General features: G+C 36.7%; 1 protein-coding gene across 1 annotated transcript in view; it reads right to left on the reverse strand.

Annotated features, from left to right (window-relative positions):
* Nucleotides 1–10,749: 10,749 nt before the first annotated feature.
* The window catches only part of NOX4 (NADPH oxidase 4), a 148,535-nt gene continuing 140,529 nt past the window's right edge, over nucleotides 10,750–18,755 (reverse strand). Inside the window, exon 18 of the mRNA XM_060157883.1 lies at nucleotides 10,750–12,889. Within this exon, the coding sequence (XP_060013866.1) occupies nucleotides 12,769–12,889 (121 nt within the window). The 3' untranslated portion in view covers nucleotides 10,750–12,768. The remainder of the gene's footprint in view (nucleotides 12,890–18,755) is intronic.

Consider the following 18,755-nt stretch of genomic DNA (forward strand, 5'->3'; position numbering starts at 1 on the left):
CATTAGTGTTCTTATTATTTTTTTTTTTTTGCGGTACTGGGGCCTCTCACTGTTGTGGCCTCTCCCGTTGCAGAGCACAGGCTCCGGACACGCAGGCTCAGCGGCCATGGCTCACGGGTCCAGCCGCCCCGCGGCATGTGGGATCCTCCCGGACCGGGTCACGAACCCGTGTCCCCTGCATCGGCAGGCGGACTCTCAACCACTGTGCCACCAGGGAAGCCCCATTAGTGTTCTTTTTATTCCACAGTTTTGCCGGTTTATTAAGGTATAAACTGCTTTGGTACAGATAGAAATATAGATATAGCCATAGATACAGCTATAGTTACAGATGCAGATATATATAATATATACATGCAGGTGCAGGTATATGTATATAAACATATACATACATAGGTAGATTAGGAACTATTGATAAGGTTGCAATATTGAATTTTGTGAATAATGTCTATGAAACTGCAAAATAGGAAATCTATTTTTCTGCCAGAGACTCTATAAAAGTCCTATATTTCAGTTTTCCTCATATTTTTATTACCTGCTGTCTCCATGTACGTGTCCTTCCTGTCCCATCTCTCTGTAATCTTGGGATCCCAACCCTTCTGAACTTCCTGGGGCCTTTACTTCATGAGTTTTCCTCATCTTTTCCTGTGTCTTCAGCTCTTCCCACTCTGTAGGATCCTTACCACTTCAACATTTAGACATGCTCATCTTAAAAAGAAAATTGTTCTCCACCGATATCATTTCCACACAGCTTTTGTCCTATTTCTTCTTTATGCTTCTTAACTGTTTTAAATTTGTGTTTGCTATCTCTTTGTCTCCTACATGCTACTCAACCTACCCCAATCTGTTTTCTGTCCCCACCTCTCCATGAAACTTTTCTTACCAAGATCACTAATCGTCTCTATGTTGCCAAATCAGAGGACATTTTGTGATACATTTACTTGATCCTTGGGTACCATCATCAACTTCTTACTGCTTTCTTCGTTAACACTTTTCTTGTGGTTTCTGGGAGATAATCCCCTTGTGGTTTTCCTTCTTCCCCACCCCGGCTTTTCCTTCTCAGCATCTCTTATAGGTTCAACTCTTCTACCTCTGAATATTGGAGGATTCTTAGTTGGGGTTTTCTGAGAAACAGACTAGGCAGAAATTTTCGTGCAGGAAATTTTCTAGGAAGTACTTGCAGGATTAACACAGCTAAAGGAGTAAGGGAAGCAGGGTGTGGAAGTAAGAGAAAATGTGATACAATAGAGTCCTCAGCCAACCCTATAGGGAGCTCTACACCTAAGATGAATATCTATATCTATGTCTATATCTATATTTATACCTATATCTATCTGTCTATCTATCATCTTTCTATCTATCTATCTAGAAAGTCTGGTAAACCTAGGTTGGTGCATGAGGCTTAAGAAATACTTCCAATACTTCCAAATGGAACTTTCAGCTGTTAGTAAAGGATGAGTCCAAATCAGGGCTCTTACTGCCCTTGGTCTGTCAAATGGAGAAAAGAAATCAAAGAGAGAAAAGAGACATAACAAAGAAGACAGCAACCTGCTTTAAGGGCTCAGCCATATGAATGCAATACAAGAAATGGAAGGGAGAGCTGAAGGTATGGGATAAGGTCCTGCATCCACTTCCCTCCCAGACACATAAAAGAACAGTGAGAAAACAGGTGCAGTGGTCTCTCAGTTTGCCTGTGAGATTAGTTCCACGAGCCCCCATGGATACCAAAATCTGCAGATGCTCAAGTCCCTTATGTATAATAACACAAAACAATGGACACAGTCAGCCCTCCAAATCTGCGGGATATGCATTCACAGTTTCAGCCAACCTTGAGTCTAAGCCAACCTTGATTCAACCTTGGTTGAATCCTCAGATGCAAAACCTGTGGATAGAGGGCCAACTGTACTAAAAGTCATGCAGATTGTGTCAGGGGAGCCCAGTATGACTTAGGTTTGGTGATTCTTATGGAGGACTCACAAGACTCAGCATACAACTGTACTCACAGCTAAGATTTATTATATCAAAAGGATACAAAGCAAAATCAGCAAAGGGAGAAGGTGTGTGGGGTGAAGTCCAGAGGAAACCAGGCACAAGCTTCCAAGAACTTTCTCCCAGCAGAATCATATAAGACATACATAATTCCTCCAGCAATAAGTCGTGACAAACTTTGGGAAATGTTATGAACCAAGGAAGCTCACTAGAGACTTGGTGTCCAAGGTTTTATTGGGGGTTGATCATATAGACACCCTCTGCCTAGCACTCATCAAAATTCCAGACTCTCAGAAGGAAAGCAGGTGTTCAGTATAAACCTCATTGTTTGCACAAAAGTTTAGGTACACTGAGCCACTCTTAGCTGTTAGTGTGGTGGGAATGCTCCTGAATCTATGTTCCCAGATGGCCAATACTGCAAGAAGGACTTCCTAAGAGAAATAACAGTCTCAGGCCTGGTAGTCTAACATTTTCTGAACACAAGTGTATGGCACATTTTTTTACACATAATAACCATATCTACTATTAATAAATGCTGGCCAATAAAAATTTCACACTCTACCCATGATGTACCTTCTGGAGAATATACGTGTGTTAGACAAGCTTCATTCAGGCATGAGTTATAGTGGTGTTGGCTGTGAATTCAACATTAACGAATCAACCATATCTACTAAATAAGGTGTCTTCAATCAGAAACACACATAAACAAGGTGATGTATTGATTGTTTGATAAAAATATTGTGATCAGAGGCTCACAAGAACCTAAATGGGAGCAATGGTTCAATATTCACTAATTCAGTGTGTGTGTGTGTGTGTGTGTGTGTGTGTGTGTGTGTGTGTGTGGTCTTCATAGAACAGAACTACCAGAAAAAAAACAGGACTCAGTTGTACCTGCAGGCATCACTTCCTATGTAATTTAACTACCAAAAAGCCTGCCATAAAGCCTCCTGTTTCTTTAGTACATTGATATGTGATGGGCAGCTACAACAACCAAGGGCACAGAAGGGCTGTGACCGAACAGAGCCAGTGCATGGATGATTTGCCTAAGCCCTGAGGCAAAGGAAACCTCGGAACCAAGGATAATAAATTAATTCAGGAGCTGAGTGGGAAACAGACAGAAGCAGAGCCTGGGTTCATCTAAGGACCCACACAAATAGGCTATGCTGAGTATAGCACAGGACCTCAAGGTTCTATGGTCTATAGCTGAGCTAAGGAATCAACAGGAAAAATATATATACAGGATTCCTGATACATGTTCCAGGTTAAAGCTGAGTTCAAGGAAACAGGTGAGGGACTTCCCTCACGGTCCAGTGGTTAAGACTCTGGGCTTCCATTGCAGGGGGTGCAGGTTCGATCCCTGGTTGGTGAACTAAGATCCCACATGCTGTGAGGCACAGTCAAAAATAAATAAATAAAATAAATAGATTTTAAAAAAGGAAACAGGTGAGGAAACGAATTATATTGGACAACTGAGGAGAGAAATTGTAGTCACAGTACAACTTTGGAGTATGGCTGTAGCTCCCATGGCTCGTCTGCCAGCTAATCTAATTTGGGACACACTTCCTGTTACTAACAGATAAGGGTTAAAGGGTACAGGCAACTACTCCAAAGACAAAGCTTAACAGAGCCTACACAGTTGTAGCACATTACTAGACATATTATTTCCATCTACTTTGGGAGACCAAATGTATTTTTCCCCAAGTATCCTCCTAGAGATTTAAATAAATAATTAACCATTTCTCACCACCACCATAAAGGAAGCCCAAGGCAAATGGAGAGCTATTCTAAAAACTTGAAGTCTCAATTTGTTTACTAAACAAAACCTCCCACCAAAGTCTTTTGTCAGAACAAACCTGGAATTTAATTTCAGAAATCACGCTGTCAAAATGCATAAAAGGTAACTTGGAAATCTGTCACAATTTACAGTCACTCTAAGTCAAAAATTATGTTTTACATAATACCTTAGGGTCCATATGTGAAATGCAAAACCAGGTTTGGATATTTGCTTATATCTCCCGGTTGATGACATATTTATCACCAAGCTGCAAACAGGGCCTCTGCAACACAAGCCACTTAAAAAGATTTCTTATATATTTCATTGCCTAATAAAAAGTCCGATGAGAAACTGTTACTGTCACACATTTTCATATTTTTGAGCTCTGGCAAGCACATTCCTGACAACAAGGTAATCAATATGAATAAGGGAAGGCATTTTAGAGGAACTTTTAATCTTCAGAATTGAGGTTTGCATCAAAGTCTCTTTGATTTGCACATACCCCAAAATATTTTTTCCCAATTATCTTTTGTGTTCTTTCCCCACTGGCCACTGCTGATGAGTAATTTTACAACACTAATGCTATTAAAACATGCACTCGTGACCCCATTGTGACACAAAGCAAATAATGCACATGGGGAATGCAAGCACATAACTGCTAATTTTGCTTTTTAAATGCATTTGAACTTGACCTATTGGAATGCCCATTACAGTACGCATGACAGCTTGGTGAAATACAGGAGGCAAGACACCACCTCAGGAAAGCAGATTCCCTGAAAATAAATCACTTGAAGGATTGTAACGTGGTAGGAATTGACTGAGAGAAAAATGCAGTACCACGTAGTGAAGTAACCTGCTTAAACCCTACAAACAAGTCACCACTCCTAAAAGCTCTATACGTTAGAGCACTGTGGCATCCTATGTGATCCATGAATGACTTTTAGATTAAAGAAGACAATGGGGCTTCCCTGGTGGCGCAGTGGTTGAGAGTCCGCCTGCTGATGCAGTGGACACGGGTTCATGCCCCGGTCCGGGAAGATCCCACATGCCGTGGAGCGGCTGCGCCCGTGAGCCATGGCCGCTGAGCCTGCACATCCGGAGCCTGTGCTCCGCAACGGGAGGGGCCACAGCAGTGAGAGGCCCGCGTACCACAAAAAAAAAAGAAGAAGACAATGAAAAATAATTTAATATCGAGCATACATTTAGAGATGCAGATAGCATAATGTCTTTTACTCTGAAGGAAATATCTTTTCATCCTGCTGATGCAAGAAGTTTTTCCAATTATGCATACCTTAGGATCTAAATGTGACCATGATTGTGTATACTGAAGCATTTTTACTCATTCTGTCCACTCTAAAATGGAATAAATTCTGTGTTCACAGCCAACACAGAAACACAAAATGGAATAAATCTTAGAGAAAATTCTGGTGTGCATTTTTCTGATGGGGAAGTCACACAGCTAGTTTTCAGATGGTACTGGAACACAGGTGTAAAAAAGAAGACAGAGCAAACTGCTCACATTACACCTATGTAAATGTCAGACATACCTGTGAGTTATTATTCTTTATTTTGTGTAATGCACAAATTTCAAAAAAGGGAGATGGTGATATATTGGAAAAAATAAACAAAATCCTTTAAGCAGAAGTTTCTATATAGGTGTAAATATTTACAGTATAGTCAATGTTTAGGTAAAATAGAAATCTGCAATGATCAACTATGAAAACTCAACATTTAGAATTCATAATGTACATATTATATTTTATTAATGTTTATGAAGAGAAATATGTATAGTTTTGACATCTTAAAATTGTATAAATATTTCACTGTTTTGATAAGCACAATTATGAGATTTGAGAATAATACCAAAAAACAAAGAAACCAAAGATAAAATCCAAATCCCAAACCCAGCATAGTAAATTTAGAGATTAGAATTCCATAATTCCCAATTATACATCCTGCTGAACTGAAAGTTACAATAGTGTTGACAAGCTTGTTACTACACCACGTTCAAAATTTTTCAAAGCGACATTTCTTAAATATTACTTGTTTAATATCTTCACAAGTAAGACTAGTGTGATCATTTGGTCTTTCATTAGGATGAAAACAATACTAACACGCTCAAAATCCTGGAAAATTCTTGATTACTGCCAAAGGTGAGCAATTAGTTTACAATGAAAGGAATTTTAAGAATATTTATCCAACCTTTATTTGTTTAGCAAAACAATGAAGGTTTTCTGCAAACGTACCATAACTTTACAATACAATTACATATAAAAGTAAGTGCATTTTTTCCAATTCTTTACAAATATTGAATCTGAGTTAGTGCTTCTTCCCCAGCACCGCGTAAACTCACACTTCCATTTAGCCCAACAAGAATCAAATGCCACACCTAGAATGCTGAGTGTCTCATATTGTGATGAGTGGGCTATGCATCCTCCAATTGTGAACCTGCCACCATTGAATGCTTATTTATGAAAGATGGAAAGTATCATTACACATTATTGCAGAATGTAATTTTCATATAGGCGATTTTCCTTCAATCCATCATAAAAATATTCTCTCTCACATACACATGCACATTCATAATTTAAATACAAATATCTATAAAATAGTGTAAGCTTTGATGAAAATATATGATACAAAGTATCTCTGTTAAGAGTAAGAAAAAGATAAATTTAATTTATTTCCATCTAGGAAAAAATAGCTATGATGCAGCGCTTTTTTCTTTTTTAGAATTATTTCTAGTTCTAAGATAAAGGCCTTGGTTTTTATCCAGTAGGAGGTCTCAAAAACACCTGCTTTTCTCTCCATCAAACCTTAAATAAGCAAGTAACTTACAACACCCTCCAGCAATTGCTAGCTCAACTGTCATAGATCAATACAGCTATCTCCAGCCACATTGGGCCTGACCAAAAATAGTCAAGAGGAATTTAGAGGGCAGTTGTACTGGACAGACAGGTGACTTTGTTTATGGAAATGTCAGAAGAACAAAGGGAGATAGCAGTGCCAGTTTGCTTGTGAGTACTTCTTTACTTGCCCTGAAAATACAAATACTAATTTTTTCAGTTACAATGGAGTGTGACTCAGAAAAGCCTGTGTTTTCACTCTCTTGGAGTAGTGTTTTATTTTGACTGTGTTATCAAAAAACCTATTAAGAAAGGTTTGCTCAGGAAGGGTATCCTTCTTCATTACCCTTTCCTCCTCTCTCCCACATTCTTGCCCTACTTCATCCCTGTACGTTTAGCAGAGGTAAATATTATTCCTATTTTTATGCAGATGGTCTAATACTTTCCAGGGGTAAAGGCTACAAGTCTTCTGATTTCTAACCCAGGATCCTGTTCACTCCACACATTGGAGGTAGCTGAATAAATAAAATGATGAAACTAGCACACTCTCGGGAAGAACTGCCGCCAATCATTTCCACTTTTTAAAGTGCTTTCTATGTTTCCCAACTCTGAATTTAAATTAAATTTTAATGAAAAGAGAAGAACATATAGACAGTTTCCTGCTAACGCCATTTGGCAAGCAGATAATCGCCATCTTTAAATACGGATGTAATTGTACCTAGTGGGTACCCAGTTATGTGATTAAAGATGCCAAGCTGACTCAAGAGCTGGTATTTTCCTGACCTGGATAGTCCCTGGGAGTTTCTAGAATAAACTGTGTAGCACATCTAATCATGGAGAATGGAGTGCAACCCAGGTCACATTCCAACACATGTGTGGTAAGGTATTTTGCATTCCTTAAGGCTCAGCTGGAGAGGATACCCTGGAAGATTTAACTGCTTTCTCCCTAGCCAGTGGAGCAAGCAAGGCTCCCATTTTATGCCTTGTGGATATTTCTCACCAGTAAAATGAATTATATAGTCATCCTAAAATGATAACTAGGTTCAGATGAATGTGCTGATATAGCTGAACAGATACACTGTTACGCTACAGCACAGAGAATATCTTTCTCAGCGTCTGCGTTGTTAGGAAGATTTCATTCCCTGTGTGGAAGGATAATTGCTGAGAAATATGACCTTGCAATGACAGAACATCAATGTGCAGTGTATGTAGCTGCAGCAGTGCATGGCAGCCTCCGCTTCTTTATTGCCTCATATACTGGAGCATTTATGTGGTATTGGTTTTCACCTAAATATTGGGGTTGTCTCCAGGTCCAGCAGTAGCTCATCAAACTCTAATTCTTATAGAAGCCAAATAGAATCCTGATCAAAAGTAAAGCTTCTGCTAAAATTCTAGTAGCAATGAAAATGTGAAAGGATTCCTAAAAACAAACCAAACACTACATTCTTTACATTTTCCCAAACCAGAGTAATAGCTAGTTTTGCCCACATTTGAGCATTTACGTTATGAAAAAAAGCATAATCGTGTCCTGATCTGTTAAACAATTTCTCTTTCTCTGACTCCCTTGTTTTCCCTCCTAGTTTTGCTCCTATGAGGCATTTCCTGCCCTTACCGTTTCTTAAATTTCAGGATTAAGATACCGCATTAACGTTATTGGGGATTTTGCAACAGTGTAAAATACAATAAAAAAAATCTATTTTCAGATTCTATAAGCAAGAATATCAAACTTTTGTATAGGAGAAAATAAAAATTCTGTGTATCTGCTTCAAAAGAATTACTGGTGTGTGTTCTAAAACAACATTGCTTAACTCTGCTAATTTTAATTGATTCACACGGCCTTTTTTCTCTTTTCCCTTAATGGACCTTTCTTTGCTAAGTATTGGAAGTCTGCTTCTTTTCTTTGCAGAACCTCATCTAGCTAGCTTTTGCAACTCTGTCCTTTGAGAATACTACAGAATGAAATAAAGAAGTTGGGGTAATGGAGGGGCGATTTAGACAGAAGGAAGTGGCGAGTTCTCATTGTTCTGTGGTAGCTGAAGTAAATGTCGATCTCATTATGCTTGATTTCATTTATTTCTTGTCTCAAGAGTTTACAAAAAGTTGACTTTCTTCTCCTGAACAAGAAGCATGTTATGGTCACGTGAATAGCGAACAACAGTCATTTGTTTTAATATCAACATTTCCCTGGGTGGTTAGAAAGCTGGTGAGATTATGACTTCTATCTATCAATCAATTTAAAATTACAATATTAGCATTTCCTAGAAACTATACTATTACATATTTCTCCACTACAGACTTCTGGAGAATATAATCCCTTTATCACAATTGTCATATTTTAAAAGTGATTACCTAGAAATGGGTTCTAATATGCAAAACATATAAGACTAACAAATTATAATCAGAAGATATATAGGGAAAAAGACTTATTTTCTGTATCTGAATCTGGAATTAACACTCATACTTTATTTTCCACGTAGCACTAAATAGAGTTTATAGGAGGTTCAAACTAACAGCTGTGACTTATAGATGTTTATGTCACAGGGAGGGGGAAAGTCCTTTTCAGTAGCAGAGATTAGAAAAGCTGGACTCCAGTTTCCACACTGTGACAAACTCAGTGGATGACTTGAAGCAAGCTTCCACCTCCATTTGGGTCTCAGATTCCTCAACTGCAAAATAAGAGTACTCCTAACTTCAGCATTTTATGTTTCTATAATATAACCAGATATGAAAGTATCCTGGACCGCACAAGAAAAAGAATCTGTTTATCATGAGTAGCACTTTAAAATGTGTCTCACGGTTTGTTTAGAAAAATCACTGTTCAGCTGAGTTTACCATCCTTAAGGAAAAAAGAAACAAATCTTTTTTTACTTAAAATTTTTTCTCCTTAATATAATGAACATTCTTTAGCACCAACATTATCTATTGATGACAACCATGGCCCGCTTACTTCCAGCAAGCCTCTTTAACAATGACTTATAATTTAAATCCATTACCTGCTGTGAATGCTCCAAGTAAACACTGATTTGGGGGGTTACAAGTAACATGGACATATGGGTTAAGTCAATTCAGCCTATGCTTTGTCTACATTGCTTTTATTTTTTATTTCTTTTTTGCTGTACGCGGGCCTCTCACTGTTGGGGCCCCTCCCATTGTGGAGCACAGGCTCCGGATGTGCAGGCTCAGCGGCCATGGCTCACGGGCCCAGCTGCTCCGCGGCATGTGGGATCTTCCCGGACCGGGGCACGAACCCGTGTCCCCTGCATCGGCAGGCGGACTCTCAACCACTGCGCCACCAGGGAAGCCCCACTGCTTTTATTTTTTTGTTTTAACTGCTTGCACTATCACAATCACCCTACTGGCATTTAAAGTCACTAAATAAAAAATACTATCAGTCATTTTACTTTTAACTTGAATTTAAAAAAACAAAAAAAAAAAGTAAAAAAAAAAAAAACCCAACAACTCCAGAAAACAAGCCCTAAATGTATGTCTGGGGTGTGTGTGTATGTGAATCTGAGTTTAGTATTATTATTGATATGTGAAAACCACAGCATTCCCTTACATAAAACAGGAGATCCAAAAAAGATTAAAAACTGCATGGAAGATTCCATTGGATTCTTTGTTTTGGGGCATATAAAGAGAATTTCCTTTCCTTTGTCCATATAGTTCATGTCTTAGTATAATCCTATAAAAAAAGGATAGTTTCATCCAAAACATCAGAGAAAAGAAAGGCATAGGATAAAAAAAAAAAAGCACCGATAATGATGATTATTTGTTCAGAGTTTCTTAAAAAGGAATCCTTGCTTTTGGAGATTGTGGGCCCCCCAAAATTATATGTAATACTTTGTAGGTGTGTCATAGTATTCATCTTAATCAGGTTCTCAAAAATATACATTACTAAAAAGACTGCTAACTACTGACCTAGTCCAAAAGAGAAGTCTTCATTCCAGAGTGAGGAGCAATTGCCACAGTTCCACCACTAGCCAGTGTCACTGACAGCCCCAGAACTGAGATCCTTAAGGCCACTCATGCTAGTGCACACTCAAATAAATTATGTTTCTTAAACTTGTGTCATCTTGTGAAGAAACTCTGCCTGCTTTATTTGTTGCAAATGTAAAGTCAGCTTATAGAGATTTCAAGGATACCTTTTCAATTTTAACATTTATTGCCATTAAAATTACTGTTTTAAGATTGGTCCGACAAGAATTAGCCCCAGAGAAAGAATCCCTCACAACAAAACAAAGCTCTCTTGTACATGCATGACGAAGTCTTAGTTTCATTCCTACTTACAGAAGCAAAAATTACCTATGTTTAACACTCAACGTTGGAACATCCGCTAGAATTTAAAATAGGCAAAGAAGCTCATCTAGTATAGCAGACCTACTTGGAAAGATCATTCTTCTTGATAAGTTTTCCACCAGTTTTACTAAAATGAGGTGTATTAATATAATCACATAAATAAATTATAATTAGTAAAGAGTGTTGCATATCAAGCCTGTACTAACTCAAGTTTCTTTTTACCAGTTTTTCCTGTTATGTGTTTTTATGAAAATTATTTTTATTTTAGAAAGTGTTGCCACGATGTACTGGTTATTAAATATGCCTTCAGAGCTAAATCTGCAGGAACATTGCACATTTCCCATATCTTTTTCTGACTCACTTTCCTTCCGGAGAAGGAGAAGAAAAAGTTCCAAGGAGAGGAAGAAAGAGCTGTAAGTAATATGTTCATGGGCATTTAATGCTAGATGGTTTAACATGCTTGATTGCTACTGGTGAATCAGAGCTAAAAGATGACAGTAGCATCTATCACGTTATGTTATACCATGCAAAATTTTAACAAAGGCACGACAAGCTACACTGCTGATTTCAGCAATGTGCTATATTTGGTTGCAATTGATAGACGTCTGCAAAAGAAAATCACTAAATTGTAAAAATGCCTTAATTTTTAAGGTAGTGAATTATATTCTCTGAGCCGAGAATATAATGGCCGGGGAGCATAAACTGATAGGATCACACAGTACAGTCCTAACAGTGACTTTAAACTCAGTAATTCTTTATCAGGACCCAGAATACCAGACAGTGCAACAATAATATTCTTGATTCTGCACTTAAATTTCAATAAGCAAATAAAGCATTCCCTCCTGTATAAAGAGTAAAATATAGGTTTCCTATTCAGGGTTGTGACTACACTTTCAATGTCTCCAGCATAAACCAATGTGTGACAAAAGAGAGAGAAATTATAGCTCAGTGACCTTGGCAGACATAACACCCTTTGGTCTTCAAAGTGCAAACTAAACAAAGCCCCTTAAGAGGCTATGATAAACTGCATTGGGAAAAAAAGTAAATAAAAATAATAGAGGCCAAAATGCTGAAAAAGTTATTAGTCTATATGTCCCTTTATAATTTATAGTAATGATATTTTCCTCATTAAAATGCAATAGTAATAGATTAAATAAATTGGGGATAGAAAGGACTGATTAAATCATTGTGTCTAACACGTGCCAAGGGAGGGCAGATTTCCCTAGACTAAGGAACAAAGAAGAAAGAAAAATATAAAAATAGGTATTATATCAACATCTGCAAAAGGTTCATTGAACATGAGTAGAGGTATTAGCATCAGTAGTAAGCAAGATTAGATACTGACACAAAGTACCCGTATCAATGGCGTCCTGTGCTGTATTTTCAGACTTCTAGTATATTTACCTGGAGCTTTTCTAAATCAAAGCTTCTCTGTTTATACTCACGTAGAAAATGTAATCTGAGTTTCAATGAATTTTTAATTTTGTTCAATGTTGCATTTGTTCAACCAAAAACAATTTAAAGAGGACCAAAGCTATCAGCCTCTCAGTGAGCAACACCTTACTAGGGAGTTCTTGAATCTGCCATAAAAATCAACAGTGTGCATCTAATAGTTTTCTTTTAATTTGAGCAGTGAAAAGTGAATAATCACATCAAATATTCTTCAGGGCCTCTTTGGTTTCCAGATTAAACATGGAATGTGACCTGTCATCTTGCCACATTCTCTGCATTTCCATTTTAAATAATCATAAATAAGAAAACCTTGCTACTCTTTGGCATGACACAGTTGTTTGATCCAGCTGCATTTCAAAGTCTTAGAAATTGCACTCATTCCTTCTTTAGAGTCCTTGTTCATCTCAAAGGTTTTCAGCTGAAAGATTCTTTATTGTATTCAAATCTTGTCCCATATGAATTGTTTTGATTACTCAGTTTATGAAGAGTCTTAGAAATTGAATTAGGTCCACAGCAAAAAACACCAACTGTTTTCCTGGAAAGACAAAGGGAGAAAATGGAAAATCATGTGGAAAATTAGGCAGAACATGACAAGAAGTATCTTTTAGTAGCATGTTTAAGGTGTTAACAAAGTTAACAAAGTTAATTTCTTGCTGCTTTGCATACAAATAATTTTCCAATTTTTTTTTGCATACAAATAATTTTCCAATTATTACCAAATATAAGTGACCACCGGGAAGATATGCTTTTCATGCCAGAGATCAAGATCATTCAAAGGATATAACTATGAGCACATATTTGTTTATCAGACAGAGTGAGCAGTCTGCATGTCATTGATGAGGGCAGAAACGAAGTCAAGAGCTGCAACTGATAGCTGTCAACTGCTCCACATTTGACATATGAATAGATTTCTATCCACCCTGGACCATATCAGTTCTTCTCATGCTAAATGTTTTACAGACATTTTTTCCCCCTAAAGATCCCATGGATTTTCACGGGAAGTGGTGAGTAAGCGTAAAGAAAGGAAAGCTATTACCAATTTGAAAGGATAATTTTAAATGACTAATTTATATCTACATTATAACAAAAAGCCTACTAATCTGGATACATTTTCTTTTTTATTTATGTGCCACAATAATTGTAACAAATACCAAGCAGGTTTTGTTATTTACTATATTTGCTAACTTAAAATTTTGGTAGATAAATTATACATATCGCTAACAAATAGAATAAATAAATCCCACAAAATGATTACTATTTCACATTGATTTCCTGCAAAGTTTGTTGATTTGCATTGAATTCTTCCTATGATATCAAAATGATTGACAATTCTTATCATATCTTGGACAAATCCAGTATGTATTCATTATCTGAGAATAATTGTTGCTGAAAGAAAGACAGTGAATCCATTTAAATGGGTACCAAAATTTATAATAAATACTGAAAAAAGTTTTATTAAAACTTTTCACCTTGAAAACTGAAACAAAGAACTACAAAATAAACTTTTACTTGCAGCCATGATGGAGAAATAGGGGCTAGATTTACCCCCTTGAATTAAAAAAATAGGACAAAACAGATAATATATGAAACAATTATTTTCAGATACTGGACAACAGGAAGCACTGAACTGTCATCCCTGAGAAAAAAAGAAAAAGCAAGGTGAGCCCGACAGCTATCTCTTCTTGTGACCTGAAGGCAATTTAGAAGCTGTAGCACAGAAGAGGGAAACTCATGCAGAGACTGGTGGTCTTACTGAGTTAAAGAGAAAAAGAATGGAGTTCATGAAGGCCAAAGCAGCTAGAACTTGATATCAAAAGAAAGAAGCTCTGGAGATCTGCAGAGGAGTATCCTCAAGTCTTTGGCTCAGTACTAATCTCCTCATATGTGAGAGGAAACCATGTGAAACTGGGTAGAGAACTACCAAGGAGCAGTAGGTCAAACAACTCTGAGTTTACGCAAGGCTGTCAACAATTCATATTCCCACAAGCCCAAATGGAAAGCTCTAAATATAATACATTGGCAATGGATAGTGTACTAAAGTTATTACCTTGTTTGCAAAGGGTAGGGAGGATGTTGGTAAAATTAGCCCAGATTGGAGGCTGCTCTGGACTCATACTAACAAAGCTTAATAAAAGCAAGCCTTGAAAAGATCAAACTGACGGACTTCCCTGGTAGTGCAGTGGTTAAGAATCCACCTGCCAATGCAGGGGACACGGGTTTGAGCCTTGGTCTGGGAAGATCCCACATGCTGCAGAGCAACTACGCCCGTGCACCACAACTACTGAGCCTGCGCTCTAGAGCCCGCAAGCCACAACTACTGAGCCCGCATGCCACAACTACTGAAGCCTGTGTGCCTAGAGCCCGTGCTCCACAACAAGAGAAGCCACTGCAACAAGAAGCCTGCACACCGCAATGAAGAGTAGCCTCCACTCACCACAACTAGAGAAAGCCCGCATGCAGCAATGAAGACACAATGCAGCCAAAATAAATAATAAAATAAATAAATTAAAAAAGAAGAAAGATCAAACTGAACCCAAGTAACAGAACTGTATGTCAAAAACAATTCCAACAATATTGAAAAGAATAAATAAAAATTTAGAGTTTGATGTCTAAACTTCAAAGTGTATAGCATTTAATAAAAAATTATCAGGAATGTGTATAGCAAGAAATTATGAACTATAACTAGAAGTGTTATGGGTTAAATTTTGTCCCCTTCCCCAAATTCATAGGTTGAAACTCTAACTCTCAGTATCCCAGAATGTGGCTGTATTTGGATATAGGGCCTTTAAAGATGTAATTAAGATAGAGCGATGTTGTTAGGGCGGACCCTATTGCAATCTGACTAGAGTCTTTTTAAGAGGAGGAAATTAAAGAGACACTAGAGACGCACATGCACAGATAAAAGACTGACCATGTGAAGAGGCAGCAAGAGGGTAGTCATCTGAAAGCCAAGGAGAGGTCTCAGAAGAAATCACCCTGCTAGCATCTTAATCTTAGACTTCTAGCCTTCAGAATAGTGAGAATATAAACTTCTATTGTTTAATCCATCAAGCCTGTGGGATTTTATTATGGAAGTCCTAGCAAACTAATACAGGAAGAAAGATAAGTCAATAGAAACAGGACGAGAATGACAGAAATGAAGGGTGAATGGAAGTACATGAGGTAGTATAATATTATTTGAAGTACACTGTGATAAGCTAATGGTGTACACCGTAAACCTAGAGCAATGCTTCTCCAATTTCAGCTTCATCAGCATCACCTAAGGCACTTCACAGACCACAGATAGCAAGGCCGTATTCCTAGATCCCCTGATTCAGCAGATCTTGGATATGGCTCCAAGAATTTGGTTTTCCAACAAGTTGCCAGGTGATGCTAGTCCAAGGATTGCAACTTGGGGAACAATTCCTTAAAGAAATAACTAAAGTCAAACAGAGAGGTATGGCTAATATGTCACTTTAGGAGAAAAAGATGGAATCATGAAATAACACTAATTGAAAAGAAAGCAAAGAAAGAAAGAAAAAAGGAAAGAACAAATGAGATAAGTAGAAAGCAACAGTAAACTGTTGGACTGTAACTCAATCCATAGGAGCCAAGATAACTCAATGAGGAAAAGATACTCTCTCCAATTCATGATGTTGGGAAAACTGGATATTCCCATGCAAAAGAATGGAACTGCACCCTATCTCACTCTACTCCCAAAAATTAACTCTAAAGGAATTAAAGACTTGAATATAAGACCTTAAACCATCAAATCTTAGAAGAAAACACAGAGGAAAAAACTCTTTGACAGTGGTCTTGGCAATAATTTCATGAAACTGACACCAAAAATACAAGCAACAAAAGCAAAAATAAATAAGTGGGACTACATCAAATTAAGAAGCTTTTACATAGCAAAAGAAATGATCAACAAAATGAAAAGGCAAGCTAGGGAATGGGAGAATATTTTTGCAAACTACATATCTGATAAGGGGTTAATATGTAAAATATATAAGAAATTCATATAACTCTCTAGCAAAAAAAATAATAATAATAATCCAATAAGAGGAAACTCTTTCAGCTTTTCACCATTGAGTAAGACATTAGCTGTGGGCTTATTATATAGGGCCTTTATTATGTTGAGGTATGTTCCCTCTATACCCACTTTTTGGAGAGTTTTCATCATAAATGGATGCTGAATTTTGTCAAAAGCTTTTTCTGAATCTATTGAGATGATAATATAATTTTTATTCTTCAATCTGTTAATGTAGTGTATCACTACATTATAAAAAAATAAATAAAGATACTGAACCATCCTTGCAATGCCTTGGATAAATACCACTTGATGACGGTGTATGTTCCTTTTAATGTATTGTTGAATTTGGTTTGTGATGCTGGGAAAACTGTACAGTTACATGTAAAAAGAATGAAATTATAGGCTTTTCTCACACCACATACAAAAAGAATCTCAAATTAGATTAAAGACCTAAATATAAGACCGGAAACCATAAAAAAAGAAAAATAGGCAGAACGTTCTTTGACGTAAATCATAGCAATATGCTTTAGGATCTATATCCTAAGGCAAAGGAAACAAAAGTAAAAATAAACAGGACCTAATTAAAGTGAAAAGCTTTTGCACAGCAAAGGATACCATCCACAAAATGAAAAGACAACCTATTGAATGGGAGAAAATAATTGCAAATGATATGACTGATAAGGGGCTAATATTCAAAATATATAAACAGCTCATAAAACTCAATATCAAAAGAAAAACAAAAACAAACAACACAGTTAAAAAATAGGCAGAACAACTGAATAGACATTTTTACAATGTCTATTCAATTCATTTTTACATTTTAAATGTTGGCGAGGTTGTGGAGAAAAGGAAACCCTTGTACACTACTGATGGGAATGTAAATTGGTATAACCAGTATGGGAAATAGTATGGCGGTATCTCAAAAAATTAAACTGTCATATGATACAACAATCCCTCTACTGTGTATATATCCATAGGAAATGAAATCACTCTCTTAAAGTGTTACCTGCACCCCTATGTTTATTGCAGCATTATCCAGAATAGTCAAGACATGGAAACAACCTTGGTGTCCATAGATGGATGAATGGACAAAGAAAATACGACGTGATGTGATACTCACACACTGAAATATTATTCAGCCATAAAAAAGAAGAAAATCCTGTTATTTGCAACAACATGAATTAACCTTGAGGGCATCATGATTAGCACAATAAATCAGACAAAGAAAGATAAATGCTGTATGATCTCACACATTTGTGGAATCTAAAAATCCCAAACTCACAGAAACACAGAGCAGATTGGAGGGTGCCAGAGGCAGATGGGGAAGGTAGGGGATGACTGAAGACTGACAAAGGGTTACAACCTTATAGTTACAAGAGGAATAAGTTCTAGGATGTAATGGACAGCATGGTGACTATAGTTAACAATACTTATTGTATATTTGAAAGTTGGGAAGACAGTAGATCTTAAAAGTTCTCATCACACAAACACAAAATTTGTAATTATTTGAGGTGATAGATATGTTAACTAACTTTATTATGGTAGTCATTTTGCAACATATACATATCAAATTGTTATACTGTATACAATATGATATGTCAGTTATTTTTCAACAAAGTTGGAAAAACGAAGAATATTTTTAATCTATGTAATGATAAAATGTAATTTATTTTGTAATGAATGCAGTATAATAGTAAGATGTAAATAGTTTAATCACTACAACTAAACCCTAGAACTAAAAAACTTCAAAATACATGTATCAAAAACTGATAGAACTGTAAAGACAGACAAATCTAGAATTATAGTTAATGACTTCAACACTCTTCTTTTGGAAATTGACAGAACAAGTAGACAGAAAATCAGTAAGTGTACTGAAGACTTAAATACCACTATCAACCAACTGGAACTGATTGATATTTATAGGGTATTCTACCCCAAACCAATGGAATACAAATTCGTTTTTAGTGCCCATGGAACATTCACCAAGACAGACCATATTCTGGGCAGTAAAACAGGTCTCAATAAATTTTAAAGGATAGAAATAACAAGGAGTATGTTTTCTTAAAACCCATCTGAACCAGAAATCAAGAACAAATACCCCTATATTTGGAAATTAAACAACATACTTGTACATAACGAAAAAAGAATTCACATGGTAATTGTAAAATTATTTTGACCTATATAAAAATGAAAATAAACCATATCAAAATTTGCGGTATGTAGCTAAAGTGGTGTTTAGAGGAAAATTTATAGTATTAAACACTTTTATTATGAAAGAACAAAGATCTAAAATCAGTGACCTATGGTTCCACCTTAAGTAACTAGTAAAAGAAGAGCTAATTAAACCCACAGTGAGCAGAAGAAAGAAAATAATAAAAAAGTATGAAAA

Source organism: Lagenorhynchus albirostris, chromosome 9, assembly GCF_949774975.1.
Source record: "Lagenorhynchus albirostris chromosome 9, mLagAlb1.1, whole genome shotgun sequence".
NCBI classification, from domain to species: domain Eukaryota; kingdom Metazoa; phylum Chordata; class Mammalia; order Artiodactyla; family Delphinidae; genus Lagenorhynchus; species Lagenorhynchus albirostris.